The 14,087-nt window shown below is 44.5% G+C and overlaps 1 protein-coding gene across 3 annotated transcripts in view; it reads left to right on the top strand.

The window, feature by feature from the left end:
- Positions 1 to 14,087, top strand: part of LOC138566803 (zinc finger FYVE domain-containing protein 1-like) — a 730,070-nt gene that overhangs the window by 607,900 nt on the left and 108,083 nt on the right. For all 3 annotated transcript variants that reach the window (XM_069644465.1, XM_069644464.1, XM_069644466.1), the window contains one exon: positions 10,382 to 10,552. In XM_069644465.1, the coding sequence (XP_069500566.1) occupies positions 10,382 to 10,552 (171 nt within the window). The remainder of the gene's footprint in view (positions 1 to 10,381; positions 10,553 to 14,087) is intronic.

The raw sequence follows: 14,087 nt of genomic DNA, 5'->3' as shown, positions 1-14,087 counted from the left end.
TACCCTGGGACTGACTACTGTCTCCCAGGGCATGTAAAGTCACCATTGGCTTTACTAGTCCCAAATTATGAACAGAAACCAGTCCAAACCATCATATTGTGGACGTACTGGTCGGGGCAATTCGATTGCCCCAGGGTCTGTTATTCGAGGGGGCACGTCTCCGTCCCCCCTGATCGAGTTTTGGCTGGTGGCAGTGGATACTACTTTTTATATTTGACCGCGAATATATCTCTATGGGATTTTCCCATTGTTCGAGGCTACCAACTTTAATTATTTAATTCCTATAGCCTCGTACATACCGCCGGGTTATTTATTTTATATTAATTCACCGGTTGGTATTTTTTGCCAGAACTCGATTCAAAAATGGTGTTTGTGTTCTCTTCTGTGACTCCAACCCAAGTCGAGCCCTTTGTTCCACTTTTTGGCGGGCTTCTCCACAGAAGCCTCCAAAAGTGGTGCCACTCTGTCTGGGTACCACAGGGGGTGTGGGAGGGGGTTTAGGCACCCTGGACTGAGTTGCCTTGGCAACTCAAGTCGCACTCTTGTGGGATTGGCCCAAGTGGTGAGCCAGCCGGCTCACCACTTAGCATGTTTGATTGACAGCTAGGCTGAATGAATGGGGGTTTCTTGCATAAAAGCAGGGCTTTTGGGACTGGAACTTCAGAAGTCGCCACAGGACCTGAGAATCCAAAGAGGGAGAAGCTGAGCCGACCTGCAACGACGACACCACCGGTGGAGCCCTGCTGAACCGTCTCACCACTTCCCGACGACAGAGGAGAACTTCTTGCCGGAGAGTCTCTTCCCCTAGAGCTGGTGGGGACAACCAGTTTGCTTTCCTTTTTGCCTACCAGGACGCCTAGTGGTCGAATTGCCCGTGCCAAGCACTCCGGCAACCGGATAGCCACTTACCACAACCGCGAAAGAAAGGACCGCTCCTTTGGAATCGAGAACTCTGCGGCTGGTTTCTTCCCCGACGAGATCTTCTCTTCTGCCGGACGAAGCACCGACTCGCAACCGCTGCCAGGAACAACTGCCCCCGCTGGAGTGTTCTCACCATTTCAAGGTACTGTGTCCGCCTGGCCTCCCTTTCTATAGATTGCTACAAGGTGACAGTAAATCCTTAACCTTCTAGACTGGGCTGGCCTCTTGACCATCTAACTGGTCCCTTTCTTTTGGTCCAACTTCTTTCTGAACCTTTTCGAGACTTTTGTGCACTTTTCAACCGTGACACATTTCGTTCTGATCCTCTTAAAGTGGATCCGGCTTTCTGAACTCTTAACTTCGCAGTTTGATTCTGCCTTCCTCTCTTGCTGTGTTCTTTTGAAAGTGTTGGGATCTGTTTCAATTTATGCTCTGCCTTTCTCTCCCTTTTAAAACGAATTATTAGTGTGCCATCTGCATGAAGCGCCCCTCGCTGTCTGAAAAGAAGTGGGGCTTTACTTAAGACTTGTCTAATATTCTTTTAAGGGAGTGTATATACTTTAGTGACTGTGTTTTTGAACTTGCTTGAGATTAGTGCCAGTGTGTTTTCTTAGATGTGTTTTTAAATAAATAATGATATATCTTTTACACCAAAGCTCTGGTCAGTGTTTGCTTGTTCTACTCTGTTTACCTGCCCTATTGTGTATGCTCTGTATACTGCCTAACTCTTCTTGAGAGAAGTCTGACTGCTCAGCCACAGCTACCAGGTAAATCTGGGTGGTGCAGACTGCTACCAATTGGGTTTCCTGCTAACTCCTGTAGTCTTAAACTTTTTGCAGTGATCCCTAAGGGAACTGCACAGGTTTCTGCCTAACAGCCCTCATGGGGCCAGGCCTGGCGCCTATGGCGCCAGGCTCATACACCATGAACAACAATGTGCTTGGGAACTACTCTATTGTATTGTCAGCCAACATGGAGGCATCCACATAGCTTGGTTCCCAAGAACCAAGCTATGCAGTCTAGTGTTTTGGGTGTGGCAGGCCTGGAACTACTTTCCCTGGTACTACTTTACCTGGGCTATATAAACCACGCATGCTTTGTGTTACTTTGCAGCTTGCAACGTGACGCTCACCGTGTCCAGCTATTCCCTCGAACCTCGGAGAAGCAGAACCTGCAAGGAGGCAAAAGGAACATCATTAGCAGCAGCATCTTACCTGCAGTCTTCATCTTTACACACTCGCAGCTACTGAGAACAGCTTCCTCGAATCTGCACGCCTCCCGGACAGAATGGCCTGAAAGAGGAAGATCGAGACAACATTAAAGAAAGCTGTAGAGACATTTACAAATTACGAACTGCTCAAAAGGCCTAACTGGCTGGTCGCCTCTCGGCTGGCACCACTCCGGACATTCCACTTGTGCTGAAGAACACCGCGACCTACAAGGAAGGAAAACACAGGTTAGCAAAGGCAAGACTTTGCAGCGCTGCGCATAGCGCTTACTTATCGCATCATAGCGCTCTTAATGCGCCATAATTTACCAGCGGGGCTCAACCAGGCCAGTTAGCCGCGCTGAAGCTCCGCATACCTAAGGGAGAAAAAAGAGACATTTTAAACAAAGAAAGGCATGCAGGATAGCAACAAAACTAAAGAACAGCAATAAGACCTACCTGAACAATATCAAACGGGCCGGCGTCACTGAAGTAACTAGACCGCACTCGCTCATGAAAGACAACGCGCCCCTGCAAAGAAGGCAGGACGGAGAGCACGCCTAATTCTACCACAAGATGAGGAGAGGGCGCCAGAGGGACTGAAAGCATACGGGGGTGGAGGGAGGATACTTACCCCAGTCGGTCAGTCTTGAACACAGTCCTCCTGTATTTTCAGGCAGAACCTTCCCCGCAGACCACATCAGGGCAAAGCTGAGAAGGATACCAGCGAGTAACCCAGCTGGGTGCCAGCCCTGTGGATACCAGGTGAGCCTAACAGCTGGATGCCTTTTTGAGCTTCACTTGCTCCTCCGATCAACTCCCAGGATGCGTGTTTTAAGTGTGTTATGATGTGTTAATAAAATAGTGTTTCTTGTAGTTACCTTTCATGGAGATTCTGCCTATCTACTGAAATAAGCAAGTAGTTATGGTTTGCTGTTCACATTTTGCTGGCCACCCCTACAGGTTTTCTTAGACGAATGAAATGGGAAGGACGAATGACGTATGATTTATATAGGTGATTGGGCTTTGACGCTATTTCTGATATTCAATATTTAGAATCATCCAACATCTGGTACTCCGATATGCGTACTGTCGGAAGAAATGTGATCAATGAAAGCTGTTACGTGTGTGCACTCATCCCGCACACATATGGGGCTCCTAAGGTTTTAGTTCCACATCCAGTCCCAATTAGAGAGGCAAAATTCTTGGTACATCTTGCACTATGTAGGATAAAGAACCCATTCCATGCACGCAGTGTGCAGTTGAGAAGCATTGATTTAGACCCAGCACTATGCAATGGCAGTATGAAATACAGCAGGTGTCTACAAGCACCATATTATTCCTTGGGAGGTCACTCACATGTCCACGACAAACGGCAGGGCACCACAGTGTCGTGCCTGGCAGATGGACTGATAGAGTATAGCAAAGAAATGATAGCCCAAGTAGAGATTATGTGCGTGCAAATATGGTCCCAATACATCACAAGGCTGACATGAATCGCAACAATGGAAAAGCCCGTGCGAATACACAGAGACATGGACTATGAACTTTGTTTTAGCAATGAAGGAACAGTTCCTGTTGGCAGACAACACAGTGCAAAGAAACTCTTGGGATCCCTGTTATGAAGAAAGGTACTGCAGCAGTGATGGATTACTACTGGGTTTGTGGCCGACAAGCCTACTTGCACCTCACATCATCCTGAAGGGTCAAGTATTCACTGGCCACCCTGCACTCAGTGCTACTAGTAATCTTAGAAAAACACCTGAGGGGAAAAGGAATGCCTGTCAAGGTGCCAACAGTCACTCCAGCACCTAAAGAAGCAGAAAGAAACTTGCAGATAACACAAGTATTTGTTATGCTGCCAGAAAAAGAACGATTTCAACAGCTTGGAAGAAAGAAGAGATCCAACTATGTCTTAAAAGACTCTTCCGCACTGCTCTGAGGGATGCCTGACAAGTATGGACTTTATTTTAATGTTTGGCTACTGGGGTACAAGCAGCTGCTAACGCCAAGGTGGTTCAGATCATCCAATGGGAGCTAGTCCAGCTGGCCAATAACACAGAGAATGGGTTAAACGCCATCAAAGTAGAGCGCCGTGCATGGAGACTCATAACGATGCAAAACGGCTACATGCTGGATTTGCTAATAGCCATAGAAGGAGGAGTGTGTAAAAAGTTGGGAAGCAGCTGCTGCACATTTGTACCCCCGCAGGATGTTGAGAATGGGTCACTATCCCACGTCATCGAGGCAGTGCACAATCTAGGTGTCAAAATGAAGAAAGAAGGTGGAGTTCAGAATACTGATTGGCTATCGCTTGCCTTTGAGTGGGTCCCTTCATGGCTGGGGGCAGCAGTAGAAATACTGGTGCCTGTTAATGTATTCTTCTCGGTCCCTTGCTGCATATGCCAATGGGGTCACGATGTTGTGTCAATATAGTTTCTAATAGTGCAAAAATGATGGTATCAATTGGGGGATCTAAAACACCTTGCCATACAATAAACAGTGAAACTCAAACTGATATTTCTGGAGTTGTAGAAATGTCGGGTGGGGATGAGTTACTGTAGAAGTAACGAAAGGGGGGAATGTTAGGAAGGAACTAGGGTCCTCCTGCACCCGCAAGCACTTTAGAATTAAGCAAGACCTCTTTTAGGTGCTATAAGGGACCGGGGGGGGGGGGACACTGGGAAGGCTCTCTCATGCAGATATAATCACATACACAGACATGGGCAGGCACTGAAGAAGGCAGTTATTGTTTAAATATGAAGCACAACTATTAAGTGGATACATTTGTAATGTTAAGATCCTGTGCATTGTAAAATCTTAGTACAGTAGATGCAAAACTCCCTCTCCTTCCCAAGAATGTGGCTAGTGCTAAAAATGAACTACAGGCTTCCATGGTGTTCGCTAGCACTGGCAGAGCACGCGTGACTCACCTGCTGTATACTGTCCGTCAGGTTAAAAATGGGATTTGTATGTTCTGTACGACAAAATGCAGAAATAGGACAGACTATGTTTGTTTTCTATTTATATAGCGCACCAGGTGCCCTAGGGCTTAAGGGCGCTATGAAACGTAAAGCACTCAGACAAGACAAAAAAAAATCTCAAACAGATAGAGTCCTGAAACTAGCTTGAGAATGCAGTCCCGAGAAAAACAGGGTCAAAAGTAGAATGGAGTCACTTTATGATAAGAGGCCGGTTTTCAGCCCTTTCTTGAAGATCTCGATGGATGAAGTGATCCTCAATAAGGATGAAAGAGAGTTCCACTTCTGAGGGGCTGCGGATATAAAAGCAGCATCCCTTGATTTTTTTTGTTTTCATGCGTGGCACAATAAGGGTGTTGGTTTCATCCGATCTTAGAGATCTGGTATTTTTTTTGCGATGATTAATTCTTTCAGATATGTGGGCATCGTTCCATGTGCACATTTATGTGTAATAAGAAGCCTGAACGCTACCCTAGCCTGAACAGGTAACCAGTGTAGACTTTGACAAGCTTCTGACACATGATCCCTTCTTGTTAGGCATTTCACCACTCTGACTGCTCTGTTCTGTAGGACCTGTAGCCGATGGAAGTCAGATAAAGGCAGCCCTACAAGGAGGCTGTAACAATAATCGATCTTTGATCCGATAATAGCCCTTGCAAGTGTTTCAGAATTGGTTTCCAAGATAAAAGGTCTGAGACAACGAACCAGCTTAATGAAATATGAAGCTGATGAAACAAGGCTGTTCACTTGAACCTTCATGTTCATGTTTTTATCATGATAGATGTTTGACTTTGCTCATGACATCTATTTGTCAACTATCTATGAGGAATGACTTGTAGCTGGGTCCTAACTTCTCTAGTTTGTTCTCTGAGCCAATAAGTAAAAACTCAGTTTTTGAGCTATTAATGGCTAGACCGTTGACCACCATCCAATCCTGGATTTTTTTGTAAACTTAATTAATCTGGCGTTCGTCCTCCACTTGGGATCCGGAGATGGGGGCGACGCATTGTGTGTCGTCCGCATAATTAGCAAATATGATCCCCTCTTTTTCCAGCATCTGGAAAAAGGGGATCATGAAAATATTATAAAAGCAGGGCGACACACAAGCTCATTGAGGGACACCATACCTAAGCGTAGTCGGTTTGGCTTCAGCACTATCGCTGGCCACTCTGACTTGTCTATCCTCTAGAAAGGAATTAACCCATTTTATCGCCTCTTCGGAAATGTTGGCATTCATCTTTAACCTGGTGGACAAGATGGCATGGCCCACCAGGTCAAAGGCTGCCGACAGATCCAAAATCATTAGGAGCGAAATATGTCCTCCATCCATCTTATGAAGGAGATGAAATTTCAGGGCCAACAGGGCCGTCTCAGTGCCATGATTCATACGGAACACCGACTGGTATTCATGATAGACATGATTCTCCTCCAAAAAGATGGAAATCCGATTATAGGCCACTCTATCCAAGATCTTTAACAGGAAGGGTGTAATGGTAATAGACCTATAATTAGAAGCTGTAAGGGGGCAAAGATTAGGCTTTTTCAACAAAGGGGTAATCCATGCATTTTTAATATTATCTGGGACTTTGTTAGCCGTAAGGGACGCACTAACAAACTTTGCCAAAGCTGGAATAAGGACTGGGGAACACTCTTTGATTATTATAGAAGAGCAAGGATCCCCTTGGCAACTGGTGCATTTTAGTTGGGAGATCACCATGGCCAGTTCTTGATCCGAAATGGGCTGAAAGCTGAACATTGCTTGTTCCTCTGATTTCTTGGTTGAGGACTGTAGGTTATTATCTAACACTTGTTTAGGCAAATCGAGTTTCTTTATATCGATCACCTCTTATTTTCACCAGTTTACTAGATAAGGCAGATTGTATTTCCATACACCATGCCTCATCTTTAATAATGTTAGCTTGAGTGGGGCCGGGGGCATGCGCCTGCTCTTTTAAAATTTTGATCAATTCCTGACTATCTGATTTAGCTTTTATTATCCTAGTGTTAAAGGATTCTTTCTTAGCTAAATATATGGCTGATTTATAGTCCCTAGACAAGTTCTTGTAAACTTCAAGATCCGCAGGATCTTTGTTGTTACGCCAGGGATGAAGACGTTTTTTTTGGGGGGGGATTTTAGTGCTTGAAGCTCTTCGTTAAACCATGAATTGCGTACCGCTAAAGGTATTGTTTTATTTCTGATTGGCACCAACTTCACTATGATTGAGCCAAGAGAGTTCAGAAGTGTAGTTGACATTTCATCAAGATTATCCATCGTGGTAATCTGGTTATTATGAGTATTAAGGGTCGGGGAAACCTACAGGGCTTAGATAACATAAGTAGAATGAGTGGAATATGGACAGAATGAACGAAAATTGTTTATAAATGTTTAGGTTTTCCTGGGGTTAGGCCTCAAGGTTTGTAAACGTCTGCAGAGCTGCAGTGTGTTTCTGTGTAAGGTAGCAAAATGTAGAGCAGCATGTTCTGACAAACTGCTGACAATGAAGAAAGGAAGGCTTCTCTTGTATGGAAGAAGGATGGATTGGATTGAAGACAGGGTCCATATCCAGTGATGCCACTACAGCAAGACCAGACTACATATAGTCCTGCAGTACCACTGTGGCAGGAGAAAGGAACAGATGAGCGACAGAACAAGACTGTTCAGGCAGCAGAGTCCTTTTCTACCAACCTCATTTTTGTATGATTAAACTTGTTATCCTTACAGGATAGACTCTTGGCCTTATTTCCCTAGAGGGGTGTATTTATTCTGGTGTGAGCGTAATTAGGGACACCCTTACAAAAGTTGCAGCAAGTCAGAAGTTGTGCCAAAATAGTGTTTGACTGGAGGCTAGTTGGTCCCACAAGCCTAAGGAAGGAAGTCGTCCTTTACGGGTCTTCCCAGCCGATTCGAAAAAGGGGTCAGCACAGCTGCAGGGCTTCACCGGGCACTTCGCAGTCCAGGAGTGCGCTGCTGCCAACTTCTCTCGTCTTCTGCTTCGGATGTTGTGCTCCAGTGGTCGAGACTGCTCTTAGTCCCAAAAACCTTGCTTTTTATGCAAGTTCCCATTCATTCACAGCCCTAAGCTGTCAATCACACAGCAGGGTGCCTGTGCTCCAAGACAGCCAGCAGGCCAATTGGAACTGGTTTCACTCAGGCACACCTAGAGACCCTCCTTCACTTCCTGCCTTTCCAGACAGTGGAGCCTACTTTTCATCAGGTTTGACACAGGACTCAAACCAACAACAGAGTAAAAGCCCAGAAGAAACTAATCAACAAGAAATGTCAAAAAAAGAAGGCAGGAGTCATTTTGGGAAAATGGTCAGCCTGGGTGCAGCACTGCAGCTGAGGTATCAGCCTGCAGATACATGTCACTAGGTAGTCAAAAAGAAGCCTCTGCCACCAGCCATTCAACTGAGTTTGTGTAACAAAATGTTACATGAGGAATGGGTTAAAGGAATTACTAGCTAACCCCCAAGCACTCCACAAAGGGTTGTGTGTGCTGGACCCATAAAGTAAAGGTAAGTAAGACAGGGGTCATCTTACTATTCTTGGGAACAGTAGTTTACCCAAGAAAATGTAGTTAAACATTAAGAGCAGCCCTACGCTTCTCAGTGGCACTGTACAAAAGGTGATGTGTGTCACAATGAAAATGCAGATGCATATGGAGTTTACCAGACTTCATAAAACAGTAAGGAACATAGAAAATCATAGTCATGAAAACACATGAGTGAGAAAAAGGTCCCACTCGCTCGGGAGTAAAAATGAAAAAAGTCCATCAAAAGAGGTGGGGGTCCCTAAGGTTAAAGGTAATTGGCACAGAAATGAGAATTCTCCCTAACAAGAGAAAATACTGTTATATGCTGGGGAATAAACTATACCAGATCATTACTTCTGGTATGCAAATGGTTCCATCCTAAATACATTTTGTCTAGCATCCTGCAGAGGTCAGGAATACCAAGCCTTGCATTCTTTCCTCAACTCCTCACTTATTCTAAAGGTCACCAACAGGTGTAATCCCAGAATCCCTCCCCATATGATTCAAATGTGTTCAGCACGCATACAAGCAGTTCGTTTTGTGGATTGTTTGTCCTTGAACTGGCCTGGTTTGTACTAAATAAAGCAGTCATTTAAAGCAAATAGTATTAAAGGCTGGATCCTACATCTTCCTCATGGTGGAATGCTCTCTCTCAGTGGAGGGAGGGGATATCCCTCCTTTGATCTACTTAATTGTTGAGCTTTTAATATTGGGATCTTGATACACTAACATGCAACAAGGTTAGATGTCCTGTGGTGGTGTGCAAGAATCATTTCATTAAGTTGCAATGCACAATAATAAACTTCAAACTTCATTTTTGTTATTGGGTACCCAAGAAGATTACCCTCTCCTGCCTTTTTAGTGGAATTCTTCTTTCCCAAGTCTCTGATCAAGAGGTGTTGGTTCTAGTCGCAGTGGTCTTGAAACTATGGGGCTGGCCCCCCTAGCAGGGACTGATGGATGTCCAGGCGGCGTGAGGATGCTCCAAAAGGGAGTACGGTGACTGTTTTTTTTTTCTAATAAAAAAACAAATATACAAATATACCATCTTGGGTGCTCCTCAACAATATTTTTACATTTTTACTCCCATGGGTGGCTCGGGACCAATATTTGTATTCAAAGAGGGATGGGGGGTCTCGGATAAAAAGGTTTGAATACCGCCCACTCCACACCTCAGCGTGGTGTATTAAAAGTGGGTTTTCCACAGAGGATAGACATTTTGATGCACTTATCACTGCGACCAACCGAGTTAGTGTCCATAGTTCTGTCGACCCTGCTGGTGATGCCGACTAACGATTTTTAGGCAATCCTGTGTAATCACGGAAATACAGAAGACACTCTCCCTTGCAATGCTAATTGCTGTTCACTTTCTCTATTCATATTCATTTCTTCTTTTTGTTTTAAATATAATATCGCACACAAATAACAGCACCAATCCAACAGAAAAGTAATTGCGTAAACCACTAATCAAACCTCTCCCGTGACATGGTTGACATGGTAATATTATATGTAAATAAATGCTCTATGATTGGTGGACGACCTCGGTAACACTCTTGGCTTTTAAGCTGAAGTATTGGGTAATATACTTTTATTTTTCAAAATATATATTAAGCTAATGTTTGAAGAGTTGCAAGGTTACTGAGGAGGCAAGACTCACTCCTCCTTGGTGTTGAAGTGTAATTGTGTTTCATTTCAAAGGGCTGTTGTCCTAGTTTCTGTGCATTTTGTCTTTCACTTAGTGTGAATCTGTTGCAATGGAGCACCACAATGCAGCCCAGCGGGTTCTGGATGGCGTCACTGGAGTGATCCAGTCGCTGAACGAGTACAGTCAGGGACCTACCCGTGCAGTGACATCTTGGCTGACGGACCAGGTGGCACCCGCCTATTGGAGACCTAATTCACAGATCACGGTGAGTGTGCACCTCTGCTTTCTTTTTATAACGTTTGCTTTTCGCTCCTCTCCCTAATCCAAAAATGATTGAGACACAAACTATTCCCTCATTTGCAAAATTATGTTATAGGTCTTGTCTGCCATTTCCCATTAAGTCAAATATTTTGTTGGGATACGGCTGACATTTTGTTAATGACTTGCATGAAGTGGAAATATTAAAAGTTAAGGTATCACTTTTTTACCCTTTACTATTAGAGATAAGGGTGACTTTACCTATCTGTGATAGGTGCCCTAGTAACGAACTCAAGACTATCAAGCATTTATTATCTAGTTGCTCTGGGACCTGGAGTATTAGGGCTGGACATTTTAATAGATTTGTCCTATATCAATTCCGAGGATTTTTGGGCTAGACTATCTTCTGGGAATGAGTTGTCGTTGCTGAAGTTAGTTTTAGATTGAATTGTTACTAGTGATTTGAATTCTTGTTTTTTTGTTTTTTACTTAGGATGCTTGTTGCTACTGTATTCAGAATAAGTAAAAAAAAAAAATTGGACTGTGTATTTTATTATTTGCTGAAATGTGTTAAAAGTCAAATTGGCTAGTGCACAATAAATAAAAAAAAGGTATTACTTTTTTACCCTTTACAATAAGGCTTAATAGACACGTTTTCATAGTGATAATAAAATGTTTCAGCAGTGTTTGAAAATCAGCAATTTATTAACACATGAATGACACATTTTTTGCAGCGCCCACTTCGAAGCGCTGAAAAACTCCAAATAAATAACCAAGATAATGGTACTCATTTTTATCAACCTTAGAAGGACTAAGGCCTAAATCAGTTGAAAGGTGTCTGCAGGTTGTACACAAATGTCAGAGGCGCTTGTTTCACTGAGCTGTCTTTATATAGCTCAGTCTGAGCTACACAAATATAGTATAGAGCAATGGTCTTCAAGCTGTGGGCTGGCCCTCAAAGGGAGCCCAAAGAATGTCCAGGGGCTCATGAGGCTCTTCAAAAAGTGAGTATGGCGAATGCTTTTAATAGAAAATATAGAACATAGACAATATAAGTAGATATGGCATCTGGGGAGAGAACCTGACAATTTTACTCAAGGGTGAGGGGCTCAGTAGCAATATTTTTACTTGACATAAAAAAATTTGAATACCACTGGTATAGACACACTTCACATGTGTATGTAAACAATTTTTACTGGTGGGATCAACTAGACATTTCAAGTCACTTTTTCAGAAAACATGATCAGTTTCAAGAATATTCTAGTATTCTCCAATTCAAATGTTAATTGGCATTTAGACGGCATACATCTGCTACTGGTGTGGCCTGGTGATGCTGTTGATTTGAAGTATTGCAGGCCACATATCTTGTATGTGGTATGTCCTATGTGGTTTCTTAATGTCCTGTCGTGCCTCTCTGATAGAGATCTGACCAGCTCATAGCACAGGTTTCTTGTCGCTTAGTGTGCAATGTATCTTTGAAAGGTCTCATGTGCCTGATAAGATTGAGGGGAGGCATTTGTGCCAAAATGATTGTGGGAGGAGGTTGGTAGTCCTATGTGGCAGTAGGGGATGTTAGTCGAGATGCCCAGAGTTGTGCTCGGATAGTATTGCTGCAAACGTGTAGTTGTTGCCTATACTTGTGTAAATGTTGGGAGGGTGTCCGGATGCAATCAAAGGACATCTATTGATTTGCAATGCTTGCCAGTTGTGTGCCTTCACTGGCATTGCAGCAAGCAGGCATTGGATTTCCTGTATTAAGCAAATGTAAACAGCTGGATTAGGCAGTAATACCCTTAAGCATTAATATCCATGTAATTGATTATCTCCTTAAGTATCTGAAGTGGGTGGGAATTACCACTTTTCAAAAACTTTCCAGACTGGGCAGGGGGGTCATGCAACTAAAATGGAAGCGTGTTGAAGAGCTTAGTGGTATGGTCTGAAAAGGAACCCACAATGAGGTACAGGTGTCAACATGTGGGGACTTTAATCCAAAACGCTGTCTATTTGCAAATGTGCGGCTTGGAGGGTAGGAACCTAGGGCTGTGACACCATGTTTAAGGCCTAGAAGGAAATGTGCATGTGACTGGTAGTCCGTTGAGCACATTTAGGTCCTGTGAGAAATTGTTTCTCTGATCTGGGTGGAGCAAGAGTCCAACCCTTCGGACATACTGGAATTTGTAAATCTGGTGTTAATGGCTGCCCAGTAAAGACATTTATTAGTCTCAGCAAAAGGGTATATCTCATTATGGCCTTAATTAGCCCATGAAGCAGTGTAGTTGTAGCAGGTGAGGCTAAATGATTGACTCAGTGGGAGGGAGGTGGACCGTGGGGGTTAGGTGGGCTTAAGTAGAGATTGAACTGAAGGGAAGAGTTGCCAGAGCCCTAGAGATTGTGGTGACAAGTGTAGTAAAAAGGACATAAATACAGTTTAGTTGTTTGAATGCCTCTCCTCTGTTCTCTTGAGGTCTGCAGAGCCAATTCTGTACTGAAATGCTGTTGTGGCCACCGCTTTTCTGAATTAATGCCTCGAATACCTTTTCTCTGTGTCCTCTTGAATTTTATGACATTAAGAGTATTGTCCTGAATAATGTTCCTATTGGTGTACTCCATGCTCATGAATATTCCCCGTCAGGCTGAAAATCCTCGGTAAAGAAAAAAAAGTTTCACTTCACAACCAATCACTGGTCTCTGGTCATACTGCCCCCAGCCAATGACTGCCCTCTACCTAAGGTCCTCCTCTGGCAGCTATCTTCAGATTTCTACCGCACGTTCAAGTGTTGGGAGTCCTCGTGCTATAGCTCTCGAGCTTTTACTGCGTTTTGTGATTTTTCTAAGAGTTTTGCTCTTTTTTTTTCAGTTAATCGAGCCTCAAACTCCATCGATCCACCTTCTGATTAACTGGGACCCGTTTTCGGATTCTTCAACGCCCCTCAAGGGCGATTTACGTCGAGTTTCTTCTTGGAGGATGCCAGCAGCTTCTTCAAGGCCTACTCCGCGTGGACATGGCGGATGAGAAGGACGATTCAGCACCTCTCTTCAAGGTTTGACCCGGCTGCAACCTACGGAATGTCTTTTCGGACAACGGACATTCCCTGTGCCTTTACTGTCTACACTCGGACCCGATGCACATGGAGGAAGACTGTGCGGCTTGTCGGGAGATGGTGCCCCGCACGCTGCCCGATCGGCGCAGGCGTCTCAACGAGTGGCTGCAGGCCAAGGCCCTTGCTCTGGGTGAGTCCCGGCAGCATGCCTCCCCTGCCCAAAAGAAGAAAGTTGAGCAGTCTTCTAAGACCTTTGAGGGCACCCCTCCCGCGGGGGCCCAACATAAGACTAAGCGCCGCAAATCCACTGCCAGCGGGAGCGCCGTTGCAAAAGACTCCTCGGCGGCCAGGGCGAGTACAGCGTCTCCAGTGCCTTCGACCACGAGCCAACGCTCAGGATCTTCAAAGAAGAGGAAGTCAGACCATCCAGGCAAGCTCTTGGAGAAGTCCCATACTGGCCATGCAGAGAAGGCCAAGGGGGAGTGGGGCCCTGACCCTCCC

This window comes from Ambystoma mexicanum, chromosome 2p (assembly GCF_040938575.1).
Source record: "Ambystoma mexicanum isolate Mex_15411 chromosome 2p, UKY_AmexF1_1, whole genome shotgun sequence".
In the NCBI taxonomy this organism is placed as follows: domain Eukaryota; kingdom Metazoa; phylum Chordata; class Amphibia; order Caudata; family Ambystomatidae; genus Ambystoma; species Ambystoma mexicanum.
This window is presented reverse-complemented; position numbering and strand designations above follow the sequence as displayed.